Source organism: Sciurus carolinensis, chromosome 14, assembly GCF_902686445.1.
Source record: "Sciurus carolinensis chromosome 14, mSciCar1.2, whole genome shotgun sequence".
Taxonomy (NCBI): domain Eukaryota; kingdom Metazoa; phylum Chordata; class Mammalia; order Rodentia; family Sciuridae; genus Sciurus; species Sciurus carolinensis.
The window spans coordinates 1,263,652-1,283,044 of NC_062226.1; the positions used below are offsets into that span (position 1 = coordinate 1,263,652).

A 19,393-nucleotide genomic window follows, 5' to 3' on the forward strand; every position below is an offset into this window, starting at 1 on the left:
GGGCTGCGGGGCGGTGGCGCGCGGGGCGGGGCCGGAGTGACCACTGAGCGGGGCCGCGTGCGCTGACCCCTGGGCCGGGTTCCGGGCGCGCTCAGCCCCGCGCGGGCGCGGTCGTTGCTGCGGGCGGCCGGGGCCAGCCCGCCCCGCGCCCTCCCCGGCCCGCGCCCGGCGCGGTGGGTGGGCCCTCGGGCGCCGGCGGGGCCTGCGGGGAGCGGCGGGCGCAGGTGAGCCCTGGCGGCCGCGCCGCCCGCCCCACTTGGCCCCGGGTGGGGCGGGCGGGCGGGCTGGCTGGTGTCGCCGCAGCACCCCGAGCTGGGCACAGGGGCAGGGACAGGGCTCCCCAGCCCCGAGAGGAAGCGTGGACCAGCTCCTCCTGGATGTGTCCCTGGCTGTCACCAGCACCACGGACTTCCTCCAGGACGGCAGGCCCGCCTCCGGGGGGGAGGGGAACCCCGGGAACCCTAACAGCAAGGCTTCTGGGATTTCCTCCAGGCGGGAGAGTCCAGCCATGCAGGACTGCCCTCCCCAGAAGGACCACCCCAGGCCGAAGGGGAGCCTCCCATCTCTCCCTGCTCCGGGTGACCTCCGAAGTGTATCCCTGACACCTGAGTTGGTGGCAGCCTAGGGAGGGGCTCTCTTCCTGAGGGCCAGGCTGCCTGGGTGAGGGTTGGCCAGGCCCCCACGATGCCGACCAAGGCCACGTGCCTGCGTCACACAGAGGCTCCCGGGCAGCTGGAGGCTAGAATGCTCAAGGGACGGCTTCCCAGCACAAACAAAGACCTCCTCCCAAGCCCTGGGGCCCTTCCTGCTGCCCACTGTCAGGACCCTGAGAAGAGCCCCATGCCTTCCTTCAGCAATCCAGCAAAAGTCAGCAGTGAGGATCCCCAAGTCAGGGCAAAACCCACCACCCCTCAGCCCCCCACAAGGCCCAGGCTGGAGCGGACCCTGTCCCTAGATGATAAGGGCTGGAGAAGGAGGCGTTTTCCACGCAGCCAGGAAGACCTGGCCATTCAGGGCGGGACCAGTCCCTACAGGGGCTCTGGGCAGGACATGGCGCCCCAGACCCCGGCCCACAGTTGCCCCCCGCCCTGCCTGAGCACATCCTTGCAGGAGATCCCCAAGTCCCGCAGGGCTGTAGGCAGCGAGGGTGGGAGTCCCTCCTCCTGGGGCAACTGTCTCTCTGGAATGATCAGCACCTCCCTGGAGCTGCTGCACAGGGAGACTGTTCCAGCTGGGAGCTCCCCAAGGCTGGCCGGCCTGTGTCCCCCTCACCCACCGCCCACCCCGGATCTGAACGTGGCCTCCGAATCCCCGAGGACAGCAAACAAGGTCGACTCAGAGCATGCCGACCACAAGCACCATGAGCAGCCCAGGCTGGTACGGGCCCACAGCAGCCTGGGCCCCAGCCGGCCCCGGAGCCCCCTGGCCTGCGACACCCACTCCCTTCACTCGGCCAAGTCCTCCTTCAGCCTCCTGGCGCCCATCCGCACCAAGGACCTCCGGAGCAGGTAGGGCCTGTGGGAGGGCATTCTCTAAGGAACGTGGTGTACATGGACAGAGAAGAGGGCAGGTCTCCTTTTAGGAGCCGTCCCCACACGGTGCCAGGCGTGCCTCCTGGACACGCTGCTTCTCCTCTCCTCCGGAACTTGCCCTGCCTGATCAGCCCGCCGTGGCAGGGCACACTGGTGAAAGGGTGGCACAGCCTGGCTGCTGCTTTCTGGGGTCAAGCCTGCACCGGCTTGCTCGCATTTTGTGCTGCGGTCCTCCTGTTCCGCTTTGGGCACTCTTGTGTTTAACCACTTTGTGTGTGAGGGACACTGGGCGCCCCAGGCTGCCTGCCGTGCCCTGCCGTGGGGCGCTCTGGCACAGGCTGGCATTTCAGCAGGACATTTAGCAGGCCATGATCCTGCTGGGTGGATGCCTCCTCTGCCCTGCTCTTGCGCAACCCTAGCCAGGGGCCCACGTACTTGGGGCTCAACCTGTCGAAGCCCACGCCTGCTCTCCCGAACCTGATCTTGTCCAGGACCTGGGTCTCTGGTCCTGTGAGGTGCTGCCCTCAGTGTCCTGGGCCGCGCTGCTGGGCTGCTGGGTGGTGGGACGGTGCAGGCCGAGTGGGAGTGCTCCCTGCAGGGCTTCCCGGAAGCTCAGCCCCTCCCAGCCCTGCAGCAGAAGTCCAGAACCAAGGTCCTCTGAGGGGCCTCAGGACCGCCCCTGCCTCCCAGGGCTCCCACACCTTAGGGGCAGCTGTCTGACGGCTGCCTCCCTCCCATCTGCCTGTGTCTGCACAACCCATCCTAAATACAGAGTGGGCGGGGGCAGCGAAGCACGGACAGGACGCAGTGGCTGCGTGGGGCCAGGGGTGCGAGAGTGGCCAGGGGCTCGGCTAGCCACTTCAGGGAGAAGCGTGGCCTTCACCCCGCGGCATCCCCAGGGCCCCATCTCAGGCCCACTGGGGCTTGTCTGTAGCAGGATCAGAGAGGACTCAGATGAGGGGAACGTGGCCTAGGAGGAGGCAGGCCCGTCCCGGAAGAGAATAAGAAACCGGCAGTGTCCTCAGAACAAGGTCTCTGAAGAGTCCACCCTCTCCAGTCCTGCAGCTCCTGTGGGCACTGGGGATGCCAAGGCCCCAGGAGCTGAACCTGCTTATGTGTCCTGGCATTTCTGGGGCTGGCATGGCAGACTTAGTGCCCATCAGGGTGCCCCCAAGGCGGGAAGGAAATTAAGTCGCAGAATTACAGGGATGTGATAGAGCAGCCATATGCAGGCTGGACGCGGCCTGGGCCTGATGGGGAGCAGCATGGCCCTGGCCCTAGGTGGGTCAGGTGATTGGACAGGCGAGGCCTTGGCAGAAGTGGCAGAGAGTGGGCATAGCCTCCCTGCCCACCACAGAGATGGGCTCTCCAGATTGCAGGGAAGAGTGACCAAGGGACAATAGTAGGGATCATTGTGAAAGAAATGTCGACATGGCACCACAGACACCGTGTGGAGGGATGTTTGTGTCCAGCCACTGCCTGTCCTACCAGTGGCAGGCGGAGACCAGCTCACATCTCCAAATGGCAAGAAGAAAATCAGAACTGTTGTAATATTTCAGGGTGACGCACGTCCCCTGAAGTCCAGGTTCCCATGTCTGCGGCCAGAGCTGAGGGCTGTGACAGGCCGTGTCCATGGGGCTGCACCGCCTGGCGTCTTGGCAGGTGTGCTGCAGAGCCCATGGCAGGAGAGGCAAGGTGCACCCTGAGCGGGTCAGCCCCTGACCACTGTTCCTGCGGACCCCGCAGCGTTGCAGTCAGGTGGTTGAAACAGGCTCCTCTGCCTTCCTGTCGTAACCTGTCCACCACGTTGGCGGGGGGAGAATTGGAGAGCCAGGCCCCTCCCAGAAAAGCACTGGGTCCACTGAGCCCTGCTCTCAGCACAGAGTTTGACTCTGCTTCTGTGACCTCCCAGACATCACCCACCACAACAGCGCAGCGCCACGTCCCATCCTCAGGGCAGGGCCCGGGCGGGCCAGCAGCGGCACAGCTCTCCTGGAGCAGGCACCGTGCTCGGGCTCCAGGGGAGAGGGCGCCAACATCCTGTGGGGCTTACTGTTGCTTTTCTGGGCCCAGGCCACCCTGCTGCTGGCCTCATAGGCTCAGGGATTGAGACCCCAGAGAGTATGTCCCTGTAGCCACCCCTCCTGGCTGGGCACTGAAGCATTCTGCTGCTTCTCTTTGAAAGGAGCTACCTGGAGGGGAGTCTTCTGGCCAGCGGGGCCCTGCTGGGGGCAGACGAGCTGGCCCAGTACTTCCCAGACCGGAACATGGCGCTCTTTGTGGCCACTTGGAACATGCAGGGTCAGAAGGTAAGAGTGCAGGAGGGGTGGGGCCCGATGAACACTGCCAAGCCCAGCAGAGGTGTGAGGTGGAACAAGGGAAGCACACTTCCCTGGGGAGGCCCCAGTGCCACCTGCACCTCCCTGGCCAGGAGCTTCATAAGGGACCAGGCCTGGGCAACAGACCTGGCCACGAGGGGTGTCTGCACCTGAGGGGCAAGCAGCACAGTCTAGATGCCACATGCCGGTCAAGCAGGTAGAGGGCCACAGACACAGCCTTGGCCAGTGGGGAGATGGTGATGGACAAGTGCATGCTGAGGGGGGGAGACAGGCAGGACAGCCTGCCTAGACACGAGGCCTCTCGGGTGTCACGGCTCCGTGGGACATGGAGACCTCACCTGGGTGTTGGCTGTAGTAACCTCAGTTCCCTCCTTCTGAAGGGGTGCCCTGTAGCCACCACTGGAGAGTGGCACAGCTGCACCATGGCTTCTGTCCAGGCCTCAGGAGCCAGTGGCCCCAATGACCATCTTGCGCTGTTCTCCACAGGAGCTCCCACCAAGCCTGGATGAGTTCCTGCTGCCCACTGAGGCCGACTACACCCAGGACCTATATGTCATTGGCGTGCAGGAGGGCTGTTCCGACAGGTAGGCATCAGCATGGGCCCCCTCTAAGCCCCTTGGGCCCACCAGTGTCCTGTGTGGACAGCAGTGCTGAGACAGGCCTGAATCTGAAGCTGTGGGCCTGAGACCCCATGTGCCAGCCTCCAGGTCGGTTTCTTTACAGATAGTGATCTACAGAATTTGAGACGGGACCTTAATTTTTTTGTGAACCATTAGTTGATTTATAAGGCTGTAAAGGCAGCAAGGAACAGTGCTGGATTTTTGTGGGCCCCTTCGGCTGTCTGCGGGCTCTTTGTTGACCCATAAGGGTATCACTAGCCATCCTGACTCAGGACACAGCCTGTGGCATCCCAGTGAGTTCCCAGGGCCTGTTGGGCAGGTACCCTGGGGAGTGGACACCAGGTGCTGGAAGGGAGACCCCTGCCCTGAAGCTCAGCCAGAGGGTGAGCAGAGGCACTCACACAGGGCCCACAGGGATCTGGAGAGGGTGCTGGCCATTCGAACAGGGCTCAGGCCTCTGAGCCCCAGGAGGTGGCCCAGCTTTGCTTGTCCACCATTCTCAGTGCCAGATGATGGGGCCTTCGCCCAGGAGCCCCTCTGGGGTCCTTCCAGCTGTGCTGTCCCCAGGCTGCCCACTTCTTCCCTGCAGGCGAGAGTGGGAGACGCGCCTGCAGGAGACACTGGGCCCCCGGTACGTGCTGCTGTCCTCGGCTGCCCACGGGGTTCTGTACGTGTCCTTATTTATCCGCAGGGACCTCATCTGGTTCTGCTCAGGTAGGTGCACTGTCCCACAGCCCCAGGTGCACCCATAGGGTGACAGTCCCACAGAGGGCCACCTCTCAGATGCACTTGGCGTCTAGGACTCAACCCTGGGGACTGCGTGACAGGCAGGCGTGGGATTGTGCATAGGCACAGGTGGCTGGCACATTACGTGGGGTCACTGAGGCCACGCACCCCATCCTCGCCCCCTGGCAGAGGTGGAGTGCGCCACGGTGACAACACGCATCGTGTCCCAGATCAAGACCAAGGGGGCCCTGGGCGTCAGCTTCACCTTCTTCGGCACCTCCTTCCTCTTCATCACGTCCCACTTCACCTGTGAGTCGCTGCCTTGATCGGACCTGCAGCTCAGGACAGCCACCGAGGTGGAGCTGTCCAGAGCCTCACAGCAGGTGATTGGGGGGGGCAGAAGAGGTGTGTCCAGAAACCCACGTCCCCACCTACTTCTGTCCTCACAGCTGGCGATGGGAAGGTGGCAGAGCGGCTGCTGGATTATACCAGAACCATCCAAGCCCTGGCCCTGCCTAGGAACGTACCGGACACCAACCCCTACCGCTCCAGCGCAGGTGAGCGCTGCTTGGCAGGTGCCTCAGGCATCTCCCTTGTTCTCTTGATGGTTTAGTGGAAGCTGTTTAGGGCTTTGAGAGTCAAGGTCAGGAGATTGCAGTAAGTCACTCAGTGCTGCTGCACAGATGGTACCTGGACCTGAGAAGCCCCAAGACTGGCTGGGGTCACTCTAGCTCACCTGCTGGCCTGGGTCTGTATTGTCACCACCCTCCCTCGCTGGGTGGTGAGGAGCTGAGACAGCAGTCAGTTCCCAGTGTCAGGGTCACTGCTTCGGTAGCTTCTGGGTTGCCTGCAGCTGTCCAAATCTGGATGAGCCTGAAGATCCACTACTCCCGCCAGCTGGTGCCCATGACCCTTCCCCAGGAGCCTCTGTCCTGCTGAGATTCTGGAGGGGGAGGGCACCCAGTTGGAAGAGCTCCATCACTCGGCCTGGGGTCTGTGCGCCTGTCGCGGGGGCCACAGCACGGGGAGACCAGTGTCAATGCACTTTTCCACTGCCCAGCGGATGTCACCACCCGGTTTGATGAGGTGTTCTGGTTTGGAGACTTTAACTTCCGCCTGAGTGGCGGGCGCACGGCTGTGGAGACCATCCTGAAGCAGGACCTGGAGGTGGATGTGCCGGCACTGCTGCAGCATGACCAGCTCATCCAGGAGATGAAGAGAGGTGAGCAGCCTGGGGCTGGGCCAGCACGTGCGGGCTGCATGCTCTGAGCTGCCTCTGTGTCGCAGGGTCCGTCTTCAAGGGCTTCCAGGAGCCGGACATCCACTTCCTCCCCTCATACAAGTTCGACATTGGGAAGGACACCTATGACAGCACCTCGAAGCAGAGGACCCCCTCCTACACGGTGGGCACCCAGCCCAGCCCCACCTTCGCGGGCCATCCGCAGGGCTGCCTCAGGGAGGCCAGGGACCTATCCTTGCTGAGGCTGTGCTGACTGGTGTCCTCCTCCAAGGGTGCTGGGCCCGGGCACGCTGGCCCGCGGATGCACTCTGAGTGCCCGGACGGCCTGTGCCCTGCACTTGCCCAGGCCATAGCTGGGCCTGCAGTCAGGCGTCGGAGGGAATAAGGGGCGTTTCCTCTCCAACTCTGCTCCCCACCAGGCCTGGGTGCCAGCACTGGGGCAGCTGTGGGGGTCAAGGCAGCTCCCACGGCTCCTGGAAGGCCAGGTGGGAGGAGGCGCCACCCACACAGGTCTCTAGACCCCCCAACAGTGAAGCTTGCTCCAGGGTCTTGGCTGGAAGGTTCCCAGGCCCAGCTGGAAGAGGCAGGTGGGCCAGGCCCTGCAGCAGAATGGCACCTTGTTAGCGCTCCTGCTTCTGTGCTCTCTTCTGAAGGACCGGGTCTTGTACAGAAGCCGTCACAAGGGTGACATCTGTCCTGTGAAGTACTCTTCCTGCCCTGGGATCAAGACATCCGACCACCGCCCTGTCTACGGCCTGTTCCGGGTGAAAGTGAGGCCCGGCCGAGACAAGTGAGTTTCCCCTCTGCTTGGCTCCCTCCCCGGGTCTGGCCGTGGCTTGGGCTGGGCAGGTGCTCAGAACACACATTGCTTATGCTCACACGCGGAGCAAGGGGTTGGATGCTGGCAGTCCCCTGGGGTCCATGTGAAGATGCTATCCAGGGAGCTGCTCCCAGTATCCTCAGGGTTACCGGTGGAGGCTTGTCCTGTGACCTCAGGACCAAGGAACAGGAAGGAGGCTTTAGGAGTGAAGTCCTTCTGCTTGACTGCTCTTTTCCTCTGGGCCACTGGGCCCCAGGGTGAAGCAGAGCCAGCCCCGTAGGGTCCTGGGGCGCAGAGGCCATAACCCTCAGGCAGCCTGCCCTGAGTGCCCTGGGGCTCCGTCCAGGGACGTGAGGGACGCCCTGACCCAGGACGGCACCTGTGCTGGGGCGTGGAGGTGCCCTGGTAACACTGCTTCTCCCTCACAGCATTCCACTAGCTGCTGGCAAGTTTGACCGAGAACTGTACTTGATAGGAATCAAAAGGCGGATTTCAAAAGAAATTCAGAAGCAGCAAGCAGTGAAGACTCAGAACTCCAGTGCCATCTGCACCGTTTCCTGAAGTTGCTGGAGGAGGACCTGCGACCCAGAGCAGCTGGCGAAGACTGCAGAGTGTGCTCCTGACACCTCTCACTCATTCTGGGGTCCTGAGGGACCACTGCTAGGGCTGCCCTACTTTCTCACCGAGCAACCCCCAGGCCAGGCCATGCATCCCAGCTCGGTGTACCTGGGCGAGCCTGTCCTTAAGAGCTGTCCCCACGGGCACCTGGGGGCTTCTCAGGGTGTCTCAGCTCCCACGCTCTAGAGCCGTGGCAGAGGACCTGCCTAGTGCTGCAGCCTCTCCTCCACTTGCAGCCCCACACCCAGAGCCAGTCGCTACGTTCAGTATACCAAGCTGGCCCTTCCTCTCCACACGGGTGTCTGGGGGTCAGACCCTGGGCTTGCCTTGCAGCACCTGAGGCCATGTTGGAGTCACTTGTAGGCTGTGACAGTTGCCCTCTCCTTGGGCTGAGGCAGCCCAGGCCAAATGTCAGAGGCCTGTGTGCTCATCTCACTTCCCCACCCCCAGCTGAGTAGGGGTCACCTCCCCTCCCCCCAGAGGCCAAGCCCAGCTATGTGAAGACTCAGTTTTAGTGATCAGCAGACCATTTGCTTTTGTGACATCAGCCACAGCATGGTGTTAACAGAAGTGGTGTTTTCTGCCCTGGACACGTAGGCTGGGCAGGGAACGCCTTGTCGGGGACCCCTTTCCTTAAAGAGGGCTTCGACCTCATTGTTGCTCTTTGAATCTTATCCTCTTGACAAGATGTAGCCTTGAATGTACAGAGACCTAGGGACATCCACTCTAGTCTTTAAATTATTTATTTTTCCATATTTATATTTTTAAATAAATGCATATATTGAATCTTAAAAACTTTCTGGCCCAAAACTGCATGTTGGAAAGAAAGTATATGCACACCCTGTTCTTACAATATTCTTGTTTTAAAAGGCCATGGAACACAAAGGCAGGAAGTCTGGACTCAGCTCTCAACTGTGACGGTCTTGTCCCAGTCCCTGCTGAGCGTTCCTGCTGCTGGCCAGAGGTGACGTGAAGACTCAAGTGAACCGTGCTGAAAACGACGAGCAAGTCCAACAAATGCTAAAACTTCTATTAGTATGGGCTTCCAAAATACGGGATATAAACTTTAAAGCAACGTACCAATGTTTCTGATAAAGGGGGGGAAACCCCAGGGGCCCTGCCATGCCACTACTTCAATAAACACTCGATGGTCTGCATGTGTATTTTGCTCGAATTAGTGTGTCAAGTTCCAAATCGATGAACTGAAATTTCTTTGCAAGATTCTGTGGAAACAACCTTGGAGTAAGGCTTTAGAGCTTTTTCTCGGCAGTTTCTGACCCAAACCATGGAACAGACTTCAATGTGCCCCTGGAGACTCTTAGTCTGGCCCGAGTTGGAGAGTGCTGAGTCTCGCAGGTTACACATCTAACAAGGTCAGGGGTCAAGAGTGCAGTGATGAACCTGGCACCAGCCATGACATTTAGAACATTTCACTTGGCAAATGAGTCTAAAACTCAAATGCAGATGAAGCTGGTAAATCTATGGAAAATAAGCTTCATAAAGAACCAAGTAAGGACCAGGCATGAGGGTGATTTTTAAATAGCTCTTGTTCACTCTCACACACACACACACATTCCTTTAACAAGAGTCCAGCAGTAGCCAGCCCCACCACTGGTCACCAGGGTTCTCAGAGTTCAGGACCACACAGCCTACCCTGGGAAGTGTCCACGAAGGTGACTCTGAGGGGCAAGGCAAAGAGAAGAAAGCAGAAAACGGGTATGGCCAGGAAGGCTGGGGAGGAGGGGATGGGAAGGGAGACGCTGAGGAGAGAAGCCTGGCAGGTGCGTGGTTAGGAGCTCCCAGTATGTGTGGACATTGTGTGGCAGTGGACGACCTGGGTCTGCACCTGAGCAGAGCCTTGGGGTCTGAGTTCCCGCTCTGCCCTAGGCACTCAGGGAACCCGCAGTGACGTCCTTCCAGCGTGGTAAATTACCTCGGCAGCCTGCTGGGCATCCTCCGGCTCCAGTTCCCACAGACTGGGTACCAATCAGTAGGCATCAAGCAGACCCTTCCACTGGATGCCCAGAGTGTTCAAAATGTAGTGATCACAGTAAGAATTAAAGCAGCAGCACGCTCAGAAGCTTGACTTCCTGACCATGCGGTCCCTCCACCTGACTGCAAGAGGGCTGTGCTCAGACCACCTGGGGACTGCTGGGACCCACACAGTGGCCCACTGCAGTGCCGTCCCACCTGAGCCTGCTGCCAGTCACCACCAGCCCCCTCGAGCTCAAGCAGCCCTGGCCCTGTACTCACTTGACATCCTGGGGCAAGAGCTTTGAGATACTGGGTGAGACCAGGTGATGCTCAGGGAGCAAGGTCACCAAAGACACACTTTCCCAGCCCTCCTGCACTGGAGGGTAAAGGACAGCAGCATGGTAAGATGGTCACCATTTTATTAGCAGGAACAGGCTCAACTGCTTCTGCTCAGGTTGCTCAGTGTGCCTGCTGTGTGGGCAGGCTCCACTCCCATGCCTGCCTGCCTTTTGGCTTGGGAAATGAAGGTTGCATTTATTCCCAACTGGCAAATTCCGACCCCACGGGTGCTGTGGCTGCTGTTGTGGCTGTGACACTCAGGATTCATAGTCCCATAGTTCACACTGCTCTCAGAACCAGACACGTCTCCACTGAGTTCACAAGCAAAGCAATTCACGTGGAAACACCTCCCAGCAGCTGGGGTCTCTGAGGCTTGCTTCTGGAGGGGCTCTACCGGAAGAGCCGGTATGTCCGTGGCAAGCGCCCATCTCTGCTGGACAACGCCACCTGGATGTGCTCGTAAGTGGGCAGGTTGGTCAAATCCCCAAGGGCGGCCACGGCAGGTTTCCCACGCAGCATCTTAGATGCAACCCTCTGGATGTCGTCTGGCTTCACGTTGCCTGGTGCAGGGCGAGTGAGGACGTCAGGCAAGAATGTGCAGCTCCCCACAGGGCCACCGCCACTGAGCCCGGGACAGGCTGGGGGCTCACTGCTCCCAGTACTCAGGGACAAGAGTGAGTCGTCGGGACAAAATGGCAGCATGAGCTTTCTTAGCAAACGGGAGACCCAACAGAAGCTGCCATTCCCAGGACGAGGGGCCACCTGTTCAATAAGCACACCTGTGAGGGGTCCAAGAAGGCTGCCACCCCTTGGAGCTGCGCCTCTGCAGTAGCTCCCTCAGAGCGGGGCCAGAAGCCACCAAGACACACATTAAGGACGCCACTGCTTAGGAGAACACCAAGCAGGCAGCCTTACTGTCTACAGAAGACAAGGCCCTGAGACTATACTGGCACACTCAAGGATGGAGGGGCTCCTGAAGGAGGGCAGGGGGCCTCTCCCCAGCAGGAGGATGGGGTGGTGGTCCACTTGGGACATGTGACACCAGCAAGTAATGCCAGGGTGGACAGGCCACCTCACCTACCGAGCAGCTCTGTGCCAGGCTTTGGCTGACCCCAGAAGAGCCCCTACAAATAAAACATGTGCTGAGGCACCCTGCCAGAGCCCTCAAGGGCGGGCGCTGACCTGGGCAGTCACTACACACGGCACGTTGTTCCCCTGGCACTTTGCAGCCATCGGTCCTCTTCAAAAACCCACCTGATGACCACTCCTTCCAGGTTGGGTCATGGGTTGAGGTGCCAGCTGACAAAGGGTGAGGCTGGAAGTGAATCTGTACCCCAGCCACCCCCAACCCCAGTCCCTGCTGAGGTCACCTGCCCACAGGGCACCCAACTGTCCCTTTGTAGCAAGGTGCAGTCTCCTCCAAGTTCCACCCAGGCCACACAGCACATACTCACGGATGAGCATGCACAGCTCCTGGGGCAGCTTTCTGGACTGTGTGGCCAGCACCTGCCTCCCCACGTCCTCAAAGATGACAGGCCTGGACTCCAGGTTCATCATTAGCATTGACATCAGCTGTGTCTTGGCCCGCTCCAGCTCCACCTGAGGGTCACATGTCGTCAGTTACCCACCTGGTCACCTACAGTTGCACAAACTGAAAGAGGGACTGGTGGGAATGTGTCCGAGCACAAAGGCCTTCCCTGTGTGCAGCAATGAATACAAGGGACACGGGACGTCTGAGCCTAGGACACCAACTTGTTCAGCCCTCGGGTTCTCTGGGCAGGAGCTACACCCGAGAGGGCCTCTGCCACACTTAAGATGGGGAGACATGTGGCCCTGATTCTCCTTTGTCTCTTGCCCAACTCAGAGCATGTGAGGGAATGGGAAATACCCAACCGGGCCCCAAAACTGGCTACACAGCAAGATCAGGAGGAAAATGACAAAATGCAAATCCTGGCCTAAGTGCAGGTCCACATGCAAGGGATCCAAGAAGCCCCTGACCAGCTGTGAACTTAAACTGTGGTCCGGAGGATCAGGTTCATGGAGGGACAGATCAGAATGGCATACAACGACACGCGAACAGACCTGAGAGCCACCGTGCTCCAAGAAACAGTGTGCAGAGGGCTGCAGAGATCCTTGTTTTTAAGTAAAATAATTCCTCACTCAACATGGGTTTTTAAAATTTTTGCAACTTCAAGCAAGCATTTATCTCAAATTGACTTTATTTAAGTGGAAAATACTTTTCTAACAAGACACAAATGAAAATGAAGAGTGCTAATTTGCAAGCACATTATGTCTTAAATAATGCCTGTTTTCTGACTTAAAAAGGCACATGTGGGCATAGCAGTAGAGGAAGCCTGAAGGCCAGGCCGTGCTGCAGGACACTCAGAGGCAGACAGCAACCTCCAGCGCGGTACAAGCATGGACTGGTGACACGGTCAGGTTTCCCCCCGTGCCCACAGGCAATGTGCTTATTTGGTCCAGAAAGCAACTAGGCTTCCAAACATCCAGCTGAGATATCAAAAATTAAGCTAAAACAATTAGTTGCTAAACTGGGTGCTGTAGTAACATCTGTACTCCGGCAACTCAACCAGGAGGATTAGAAGCTCAAAGCCAGCCTGGGCAACTTAGTAACACCCTGTTTCAAAATTGAAAGGGCTAGGAGTGCGCACCTTTGAATTCAATCTCCAGTACTGTTCCCAGCAAACAGGCAACAAAAACGCAGGCATAAACAAGGGGAAAGGGTGCCCACCTGGTACAACACTGCTTGAATCACCACCATTCCTGGGGCAGTCAAGCACACAGACTGTCCCCAGCGTGGAGCAAGCCAGCCCCACAGCTGGCTACCCCTTCATGTGGCTCTCTCCCTGTCTGACGGCAGGTGAAGTTTGGAAATGGTTCAGAGCTTACTCACCGTATCCACAGTCCCGCCCATCAAAATAAATTCCTTTGTGATGATTTCTACCATTTCCCGAACCTAAGAAGAGAGTAGGAGATGAGGATGTGAGCTGCACATCAGCCTGCTGACCCTATAAGCAAGACCCTGGTCTGGAGTTTCCAAGAGCTCTGGCAAGAAGGGCAGGCCACAGGCAAACCCAACGCCACTGCCCAGGGCTGCTGGCTATGCCTCACCTGTCTCGGATCAGCGCTAGCGTGAATGCACAAGAGGCCAGTGTCTTCATAGCTGTGGTGGTAGGAGGTCGCATTGTACATCCAGTGGTGCCTGAGGGAACATGGCCTGGCTGGGAAAGGTGTACGGCCAATGCAGGCCACAGGAAACTGGTCCAAACACACAGCAGCCTGAGGACAGCCCTGTCCACTGAAGGCCACAAACCTGTTGAGCACGTTGAGGTAGAGCCTGGAGAACATGCCCTTGCCGGGCCCGCCAGCCGAGAAGGAGCCCCCTCCTCCCATCATCATGTTCAGCACAGCAAAAGGGATAAAATCCTCCTCCTGCAAGGACAGGGGCAGCATTCAGCCCAGAGAGACTCGCCTCCTAGGGTACACTGCCTGATCCAGGCCTGGACTCACCAGGAAGGAGCAGCTCTCAAGCCCCACCATGATGTGTGTGAGCTCTGGGATGGGGGTTGGGCCAAGGCTGACATTGGACATGTCTCTCTCTAGCTGTAACCAAGAGCAAACGCATGTTATGCAGAAACCCAGCAAAGGCATGGCAAGCTGCCTCCCGGGAGGAAAGAGCCACGCTCACATGTGCTGAGGCTCCTCAGCCCTGATGAGCTCCTTCAAAAGCAGCATGTGTTCCCACGGTCATGGGCTATGCTGTACACTAGAGCACAAGCACAACCACCACAGGGCTGGGCACAGTGGCCCACACTGTGACTCTAGCTCCTCAGGAGGCCCAGGCAAAAGGATGGAAAGGTTGAGGCCATCCTCAATAACTTAGTGAGACCCTGTGTCAAAAAGGGTTGGGGACGGAGCTCCGAGGAAGAGCAACCCTGGGTTCAATCCCCTGTAAAGAACACACCCACAACATACCAAAAGCTCATGCCAGAGGAATGCAAAGTGCAAGACCGCCAGAGTTTCCTCACTACCTTGACAATGCCCCCGGTGTACTGCGCCACAGATCTGTCAATGTCCACAGCCCCCGCACTCCCCCAGGCTGGCTGGGCTCCCAGTAGGTATTTTTCAGCACATTCCACCAAATGCTCATGCTCGACACCAACTCCAGCCAGCACCATGCGGTCGGGGGTATAGTAGTTCCTTAGGTAGGAATGGAGCACTTCCTGGTTAATCTTGGGTATGTTCTCTATGGGGCAGAAACGGTGGAGGCCCACGGTGTTCCCCCTGTAAGCAGCCTGAGAGAGGGAGGAAGGTAAATAGGCACACATGAGAAAGTAGGAGGTTCCCAGCAAGGAGCTGTCACCTGCCTCCAACTCAACCTCTGGAAAACCCAACAAGGGCTGGGGAGTCCAGCTACAGGCTGCCATTTGCAGTTCTGAGTGTATTCATAGAAGTAGTAGAATCTATTTCTCCAGAATGAAAATTCACAAGAAAAGCAAAATAAGAGTCATTCTACAGATGGAGATAGTAAAGATTTTGCTACTATTAGAAGTAGAAAATGCAAATGTCACATACACTGCAGATTCAGAAATCAAGAATGTCCTGGAGGGGCTGGGGCTGTGCCTAGCACAAAGCCCTGTGTTCGATCCCCAGCACCCCCAAAAAATAAAGACTGTGTGTCAACTGTTCCATAAGCAGGGGGACGACAGCAGGGACCTGCCACCCATTCATGTGTGAGAAGGCCCCATGGGACACGGGCACATGTGGGTTCATCTTTTACTTCGTGAATCATCTCAGTGAGAAGCGGCTCAGGGTCAGGTCGCATGTTCAGGTCCTCCAGCTCAAACTGGACAGCCATCCGTGTCATCTCTATTTCTTCATCTGCAAGGGAACCCGAAAACAAGGTTCAGTCTGCACTGGCAGCACTAACCTAAAAGCAGCTAAGTGGGTCTAAGGTTCCTGTGTTGGTGGGCACAATGGTCACCTCTGCCTTCATCCAGGGCAGCCGTAGGGCACCTGGGTGAGAGGGAGGCTTTCCCTCTTGCCTGGCTAGGCAAGCAGGAACCAGAACCTCTTTTCCCCTCTGCCATGAAGCATCACTTGAACTTGCTCCAAGCTTCTGCTTCCTCACCTGTAAAAGACCCTGAAGATACCTGACCTGAGCAACGCAGAGTGTGCTGTAAAGACACAAGGGTGCTTAGGAAACAACCCAAAGTGCTCAGGAAACAGATACAGACCCATATGTCAGGGGTGCCACTTCATCAGATGCCAGAGTAAAACATGATCTTAAGACCTTGGGGCACTGAGGTCAGCTGCTGTGACATGGCACCTGCCGGATGGCTGGGACAACTAGCACGCCTTCCTGCTGGCCACTCCTGGCAGGGAACTCCAAGTTCTGCCATTTGCAAGGCCAAGGAAAATTCCAGGAAAATACCAACAGTATGCCAGTCAGTGTGTTAAAAATAAGTCTGAAGAGAATTTTTCTTTTTCTTTTGTTTTTATGGTACTGGGGATAAAACCGAGGGGTACTCTGCCACTGAGCCACATCCCCAGCCCTTTTTAAAAAATTAGAGTTAAGGCCTTGCTAAGTTGCTAAGGGTCTTGCTAAGTTGCCCAGGCTGGCCTCAAACTTGCCTCAGTCTCCCAAGTTACTGCACATGAGTTGAAGAACATTTCTGAAACTTCACTAAAAAAGACACAGAGAGATATGTCAAAGCACTAAGCACTCTCTAAACTGCCAAGGATATTTTTCCCCTTCATTTTTGGTGGTGGGAATTGAAACCAGGGCCATGTGCATGCAAAGGACACACTGCCACTGAATTATGACCCCAGCCTTACCAGCATTATCCCCAATGAAACTATACCAAAAATATGGGGTTGTTCCTCACGGCTGTGGCCCTTTAACAGACCCTCTGGCTATTCTCCAACCTGAACACATCCTTGTTAGATCCATACCTGTCAGGCGGGGGTGCAGAGTCACCTCAGCCAGCAAGCCAACCACAGTGTCCAGGCCTTTACTGTCAGCAGACACAGCATACATGGTGGTATCTCTGGAAGACATCAATGCCAGGTGCTGGGCTCAGGCTCTCAAGCTTTCCCTGTCAGCAGGGACTTCCCATCATTTTGTTAAAAACCAGCAGACACTTCCTTTCCCCCCTTTTTCTATGCTACAGGGGCCTGAACCTGGGGCCTCGAGCATGCTAGGCAAGAAATTGTCCATGAAGAACACCCAGCCCTTCCTCTTCCCTCTTCCTAGAGCACAAGGAAACACAGCAACAGACAACGGAAGCTCTTCAGATAAGGACACTGTTGAATTGAATGAAGCCAATCCTACCAAGGTTTTTACAAGCCATGTTCTCTTGAAAGGAGAAGCATTTTATCCTGTACCTTCCAAGCCTTGTTGGCAACCCACTGGTCAACATGTGAATGTGTCTGGGCCTCAACAGCTCAAGGACGGAGCTTGTTGTCCAGCTGGACCATTTACTCAGTATGAGGCCTCACATTGAGAAGTGAGTGGTCTGCAGCTCCACGGCCTAAGCTTGAGAGCGGATTGCATCCGAGTCAGGAAAGAGGCCTGCCTGACCAAGGGAGGATTTACCTGGGAGGAGAAGTTTAGGCAAGGACACAGAGGACCTAAATGCTAGGCTTCCTCCCCACTAATTAAATTCTTGGTGTTTGTCACACTCAGGTTTAACTAATTGACCATTTTTGACAGTCCACATTCTGTCTGCACCATCTCATGTGTCTGAGCATGCTCTACAGGTGGCAGGCAAAGTCTAATCCTTGTGTCTTCCCACGTGTGTTCCAGCTACACACAGAGTTCCTCTGTCCCCAACAGATGCTGCTACCTGGCCTTGGCTGTGCCTGGCTCTGGCATGGCCCTACCTCATCTGTGTAGCAGACCCCAGTGCCTCATTTCCCAAGATTCCTTTCCCCATTCCAGACCAAGTTTGTTGCATGTCGCCTGGACGTCTACCACTCTTGGCTCTTGTGCCAAGAGTGCTGTATGTGGCCCTCTGCTCTTATCGTAAGTATCCCAGGCACAGGGCTGCTCTGTCCCCAGTCAATACCCACACTGAACTGATAGGTAAGTGTCCTTTCAGGTACTGCTACTCCATGTAAGCCATGCCCCCTTTCTTCGCTCAACTCCTTTCTCACCGTTAATCTCCACAGCCTCTGATCAAGGATGAGAAGGGCAGTTCTACATGGACACAGTTCCACAAGGTCATAAAGTAAGTCTGCACATAAAAGCTGGTACCTTGAGGTCTGGCAGTCACAGATACCCCCATGCTTTTCCAAAGTAAGCAGAATTTCATCTTTGCTGTCAAATCGAGCAGTAGACTAGTAAAAAATAAATAGAAAAACTTAAATAAGAATCCAAAACAACCCCAAAAATAAAGTTTTTAAGAAAAAAGTTAATTTCACTTTCAAAACATACAAAAACTAATTCTTTTAAGCCTTTTATTAGCATTAATTTATTGAGTCATTTATCAAAATAATCCTCCTTAAAAAGAAAAACTGAAACACCCCTTCCTCAGCAGTCTCCAAAATCCCAAATTGAGTGGGTAAGGGTATCACTCAGTGGTAAAGCACCTGCCCAGCATGCATAATGCCCTGGGTTTGATCTTTAGTACGCACGTGCCCGACACACAACACAAACTGGACACTGACCGAAAATGCCAATTTTTCCAAAAAGTGAGCAATTCCGCTAAGATACTTCGCTTCATATCTTGATCCTGAGTTGACAAGAACTAGTAATAAAAAGTAAATTGACAGATTATGTCAGATATTCAAAATAAGAGATCTAAGCAAGACAAACTGTTCAAAATTGAGACTATGACTTAAGACAAAACTGCATGAGGGTTATGAACATGCTCAACACCCTCAGAGGCATACACATTGTCACACTGAAATCCTACACTGTGTGAAATTAAAACTTAAGAATTATAGAAAGGTTAAAAAGAGCTGGGGAAGGGAGAACTATACACAAATGTTACCACCAAAAATGGGTACTTGGGGGGCTAGGGCTGTGGCTCAGTGATAGAGTGCTTGTCTGGCACGTGTGAGGTATTGGGCTTGATCCTCAGCATGACATAAAACAAGAGAATAAAATAAAGGTATTGTGTCCTTCTACAACTTATTATTAAAAAAAGAAAAAAAAAAGAAAAAAAACCACCAGTGAACACCTGCAACACACCACAGTACTTACTTCCTACTGTACAAAACTGTCCAAACTTATTTTGAGATGCCACTTGAAGCCCATTATCCAGCCTGGTAACTTTGGTTTCGAATTTTTCCTGTCCATCAACTGCAGCAAAAACAGGCTTGGGTACTCCAGGTAAGGGAGAAGAAAGAGGGATGCTGGGATAGGCGCCTCCGCTACTAAACTGTCTGTATGCAGGGGGTCCAAACCTACAAGAGAAAAGGCCCAGTTACTACAAACTGCAGGCGGTGCACCTGTGAAGGCTGCTTCTGTGCAGTTATGTTCTGTCCACGTTAAAAGTCAACATCTCCGTTTCTGAAGATTCATGGCTACAGGACACGCTGACTCAGTCACAGGGCCTGAGGCCGGGAGGCTGGCTTGTTCGGGTCTTCACGACCTCCTCTGAGAAACGGGCTCCTAACAGGAAGTCACTTCAGGAGCAGATGAACTGCTCTTAGTCTAACGGAAGCCACGGCCCTCACCTGGCCCGAGGCCCTGGCAGCACCTAACCCCGGGCTCCCCGCGTGGGCTAGGTCCGGCTCGCCAAGCCCCTCGGTCTTGGCGCCTGCTCGTCACCCGCCACAGCTCCTGCTCTCTGGCCCCGCGGAATGACGACCCCTTCTTCGTCTTGCGGCTCAACGGTCACCCCCATCGGGCGCCCCTAGTCACTGCTCGGACTTTCCGTGATCTTGTGGCCGAGCATTCCTTCCCGACCGCGACGCTTCCGGGTTCAGCGATGGCGCCCGCCTGCCGCTCCGGCACGAGCCGCGGAGGAGCAAGGCCCGGACTCCCCTGACGGAGGCACAACTCACCTGGGCCGCGAGCCTCCGGCCCCCGCGCCACGCAGCAGCCGCGCAGCCGCCAGCACCGCCGCCGCCATCGCGCCGCCGCGCTTCTGCCGTCACTTCCGCTTCCGGCGCGCGCCCCGCCCACGCCGGTCGCCCCTTCCGCGCGCTTCCGGCGC

General features: G+C 56.5%; 2 protein-coding genes across 8 annotated transcripts; one reads left to right on the forward strand and one right to left on the reverse strand.

Moving 5' to 3' along the window:
• The first annotated feature begins 38 nt into the window (after window positions 1-38).
• On the forward strand, window positions 39-9,079 carry Inpp5e (inositol polyphosphate-5-phosphatase E). Of its 3 annotated transcripts, none has more exons than XR_007104933.1 (12): window positions 39-224; window positions 493-1,508; window positions 3,718-3,841; window positions 4,358-4,455; window positions 5,081-5,205; window positions 5,407-5,526; window positions 5,667-5,774; window positions 6,278-6,439; window positions 6,505-6,620; window positions 7,111-7,247; window positions 7,706-7,888; window positions 8,766-9,078. XR_007104933.1 is itself a non-coding variant. In XM_047524472.1 (12 exons), exons 2-12 carry the CDS (start codon window positions 685-687, stop codon window positions 8,811-8,813), a joined length of 1,998 nt encoding a protein of 665 aa, XP_047380428.1. In that variant the 5' UTR covers window positions 39-224; window positions 493-684; the 3' UTR covers window positions 8,814-9,079. The 3 variants fall into 3 exon arrangements, 2 of the variants coding, with proteins under 2 accessions (XP_047380428.1, XP_047380429.1); XM_047524472.1 differs by having other exon boundaries at window positions 7,753-7,888; window positions 8,766-9,079; XM_047524473.1 differs by having other exon boundaries at window positions 7,706-9,078.
• On the reverse strand, window positions 8,618-19,346 carry Pmpca (peptidase, mitochondrial processing subunit alpha). Of its 5 annotated transcripts, XM_047524474.1 has the most exons (14): window positions 19,242-19,346; window positions 18,436-18,638; window positions 17,898-17,977; window positions 17,485-17,567; window positions 16,182-16,276; window positions 15,007-15,107; window positions 14,258-14,521; window positions 13,737-13,829; window positions 13,540-13,658; window positions 13,338-13,428; window positions 13,120-13,182; window positions 11,663-11,807; window positions 11,391-11,507; window positions 8,619-10,768 (listed from the first exon to the last, which is right to left on the reverse strand). In XM_047524474.1, exons 1-14 carry the CDS (start codon window positions 19,307-19,309, stop codon window positions 10,599-10,601), a joined length of 1,692 nt encoding a protein of 563 aa, XP_047380430.1. In that variant the 5' UTR covers window positions 19,310-19,346; the 3' UTR covers window positions 8,619-10,598. The 5 variants fall into 5 exon arrangements, with proteins under 5 accessions (XP_047380431.1, XP_047380430.1, XP_047380432.1 ...); XM_047524475.1 differs by lacking the exon at window positions 13,737-13,829 and having other exon boundaries at window positions 8,618-10,768; XM_047524476.1 differs by lacking the exon at window positions 11,391-11,507 and having other exon boundaries at window positions 8,620-10,768.
• Window positions 19,347-19,393: the final 47 nt, after the last annotated feature.

Bases quoted from the DNA above. Each gene is read 5' to 3' on its own strand.
- Inpp5e (XM_047524472.1), top strand. From the start codon at position 685: ATGCCGACCAAGGCCACGTGCCTGCGTCACACAGAGGCTCCCGGGCAG. The intron at 6,621-7,110 runs GTGGGCACCCAG...TCTCTTCTGAAG, and splicing joins AGAGGACCCCCTCCTACACG to GACCGGGTCTTGTACAGAAG. The intron at 7,248-7,752 runs GTGAGTTTCCCC...TGTACTTGATAG, and splicing joins GTGAGGCCCGGCCGAGACAA to GAATCAAAAGGCGGATTTCA.
- Pmpca (XM_047524474.1), bottom strand. From the start codon at position 19,309: ATGGCGGCGGCGGTGCTGGCGGCTGCGCGGCTGCTGCGTGGCGCGGGG. The intron at 15,108-16,181 runs GTATGGATCTAA...GTTCCCTTGCAG, and splicing joins TCTGCACCCCCGCCTGACAG to ATGAAGAAATAGAGATGACA. The intron at 13,659-13,736 runs GTGAGTCCAGGC...CTGTCCTTGCAG, and splicing joins TTGAGAGCTGCTCCTTCCTG to GAGGAGGATTTTATCCCTTT.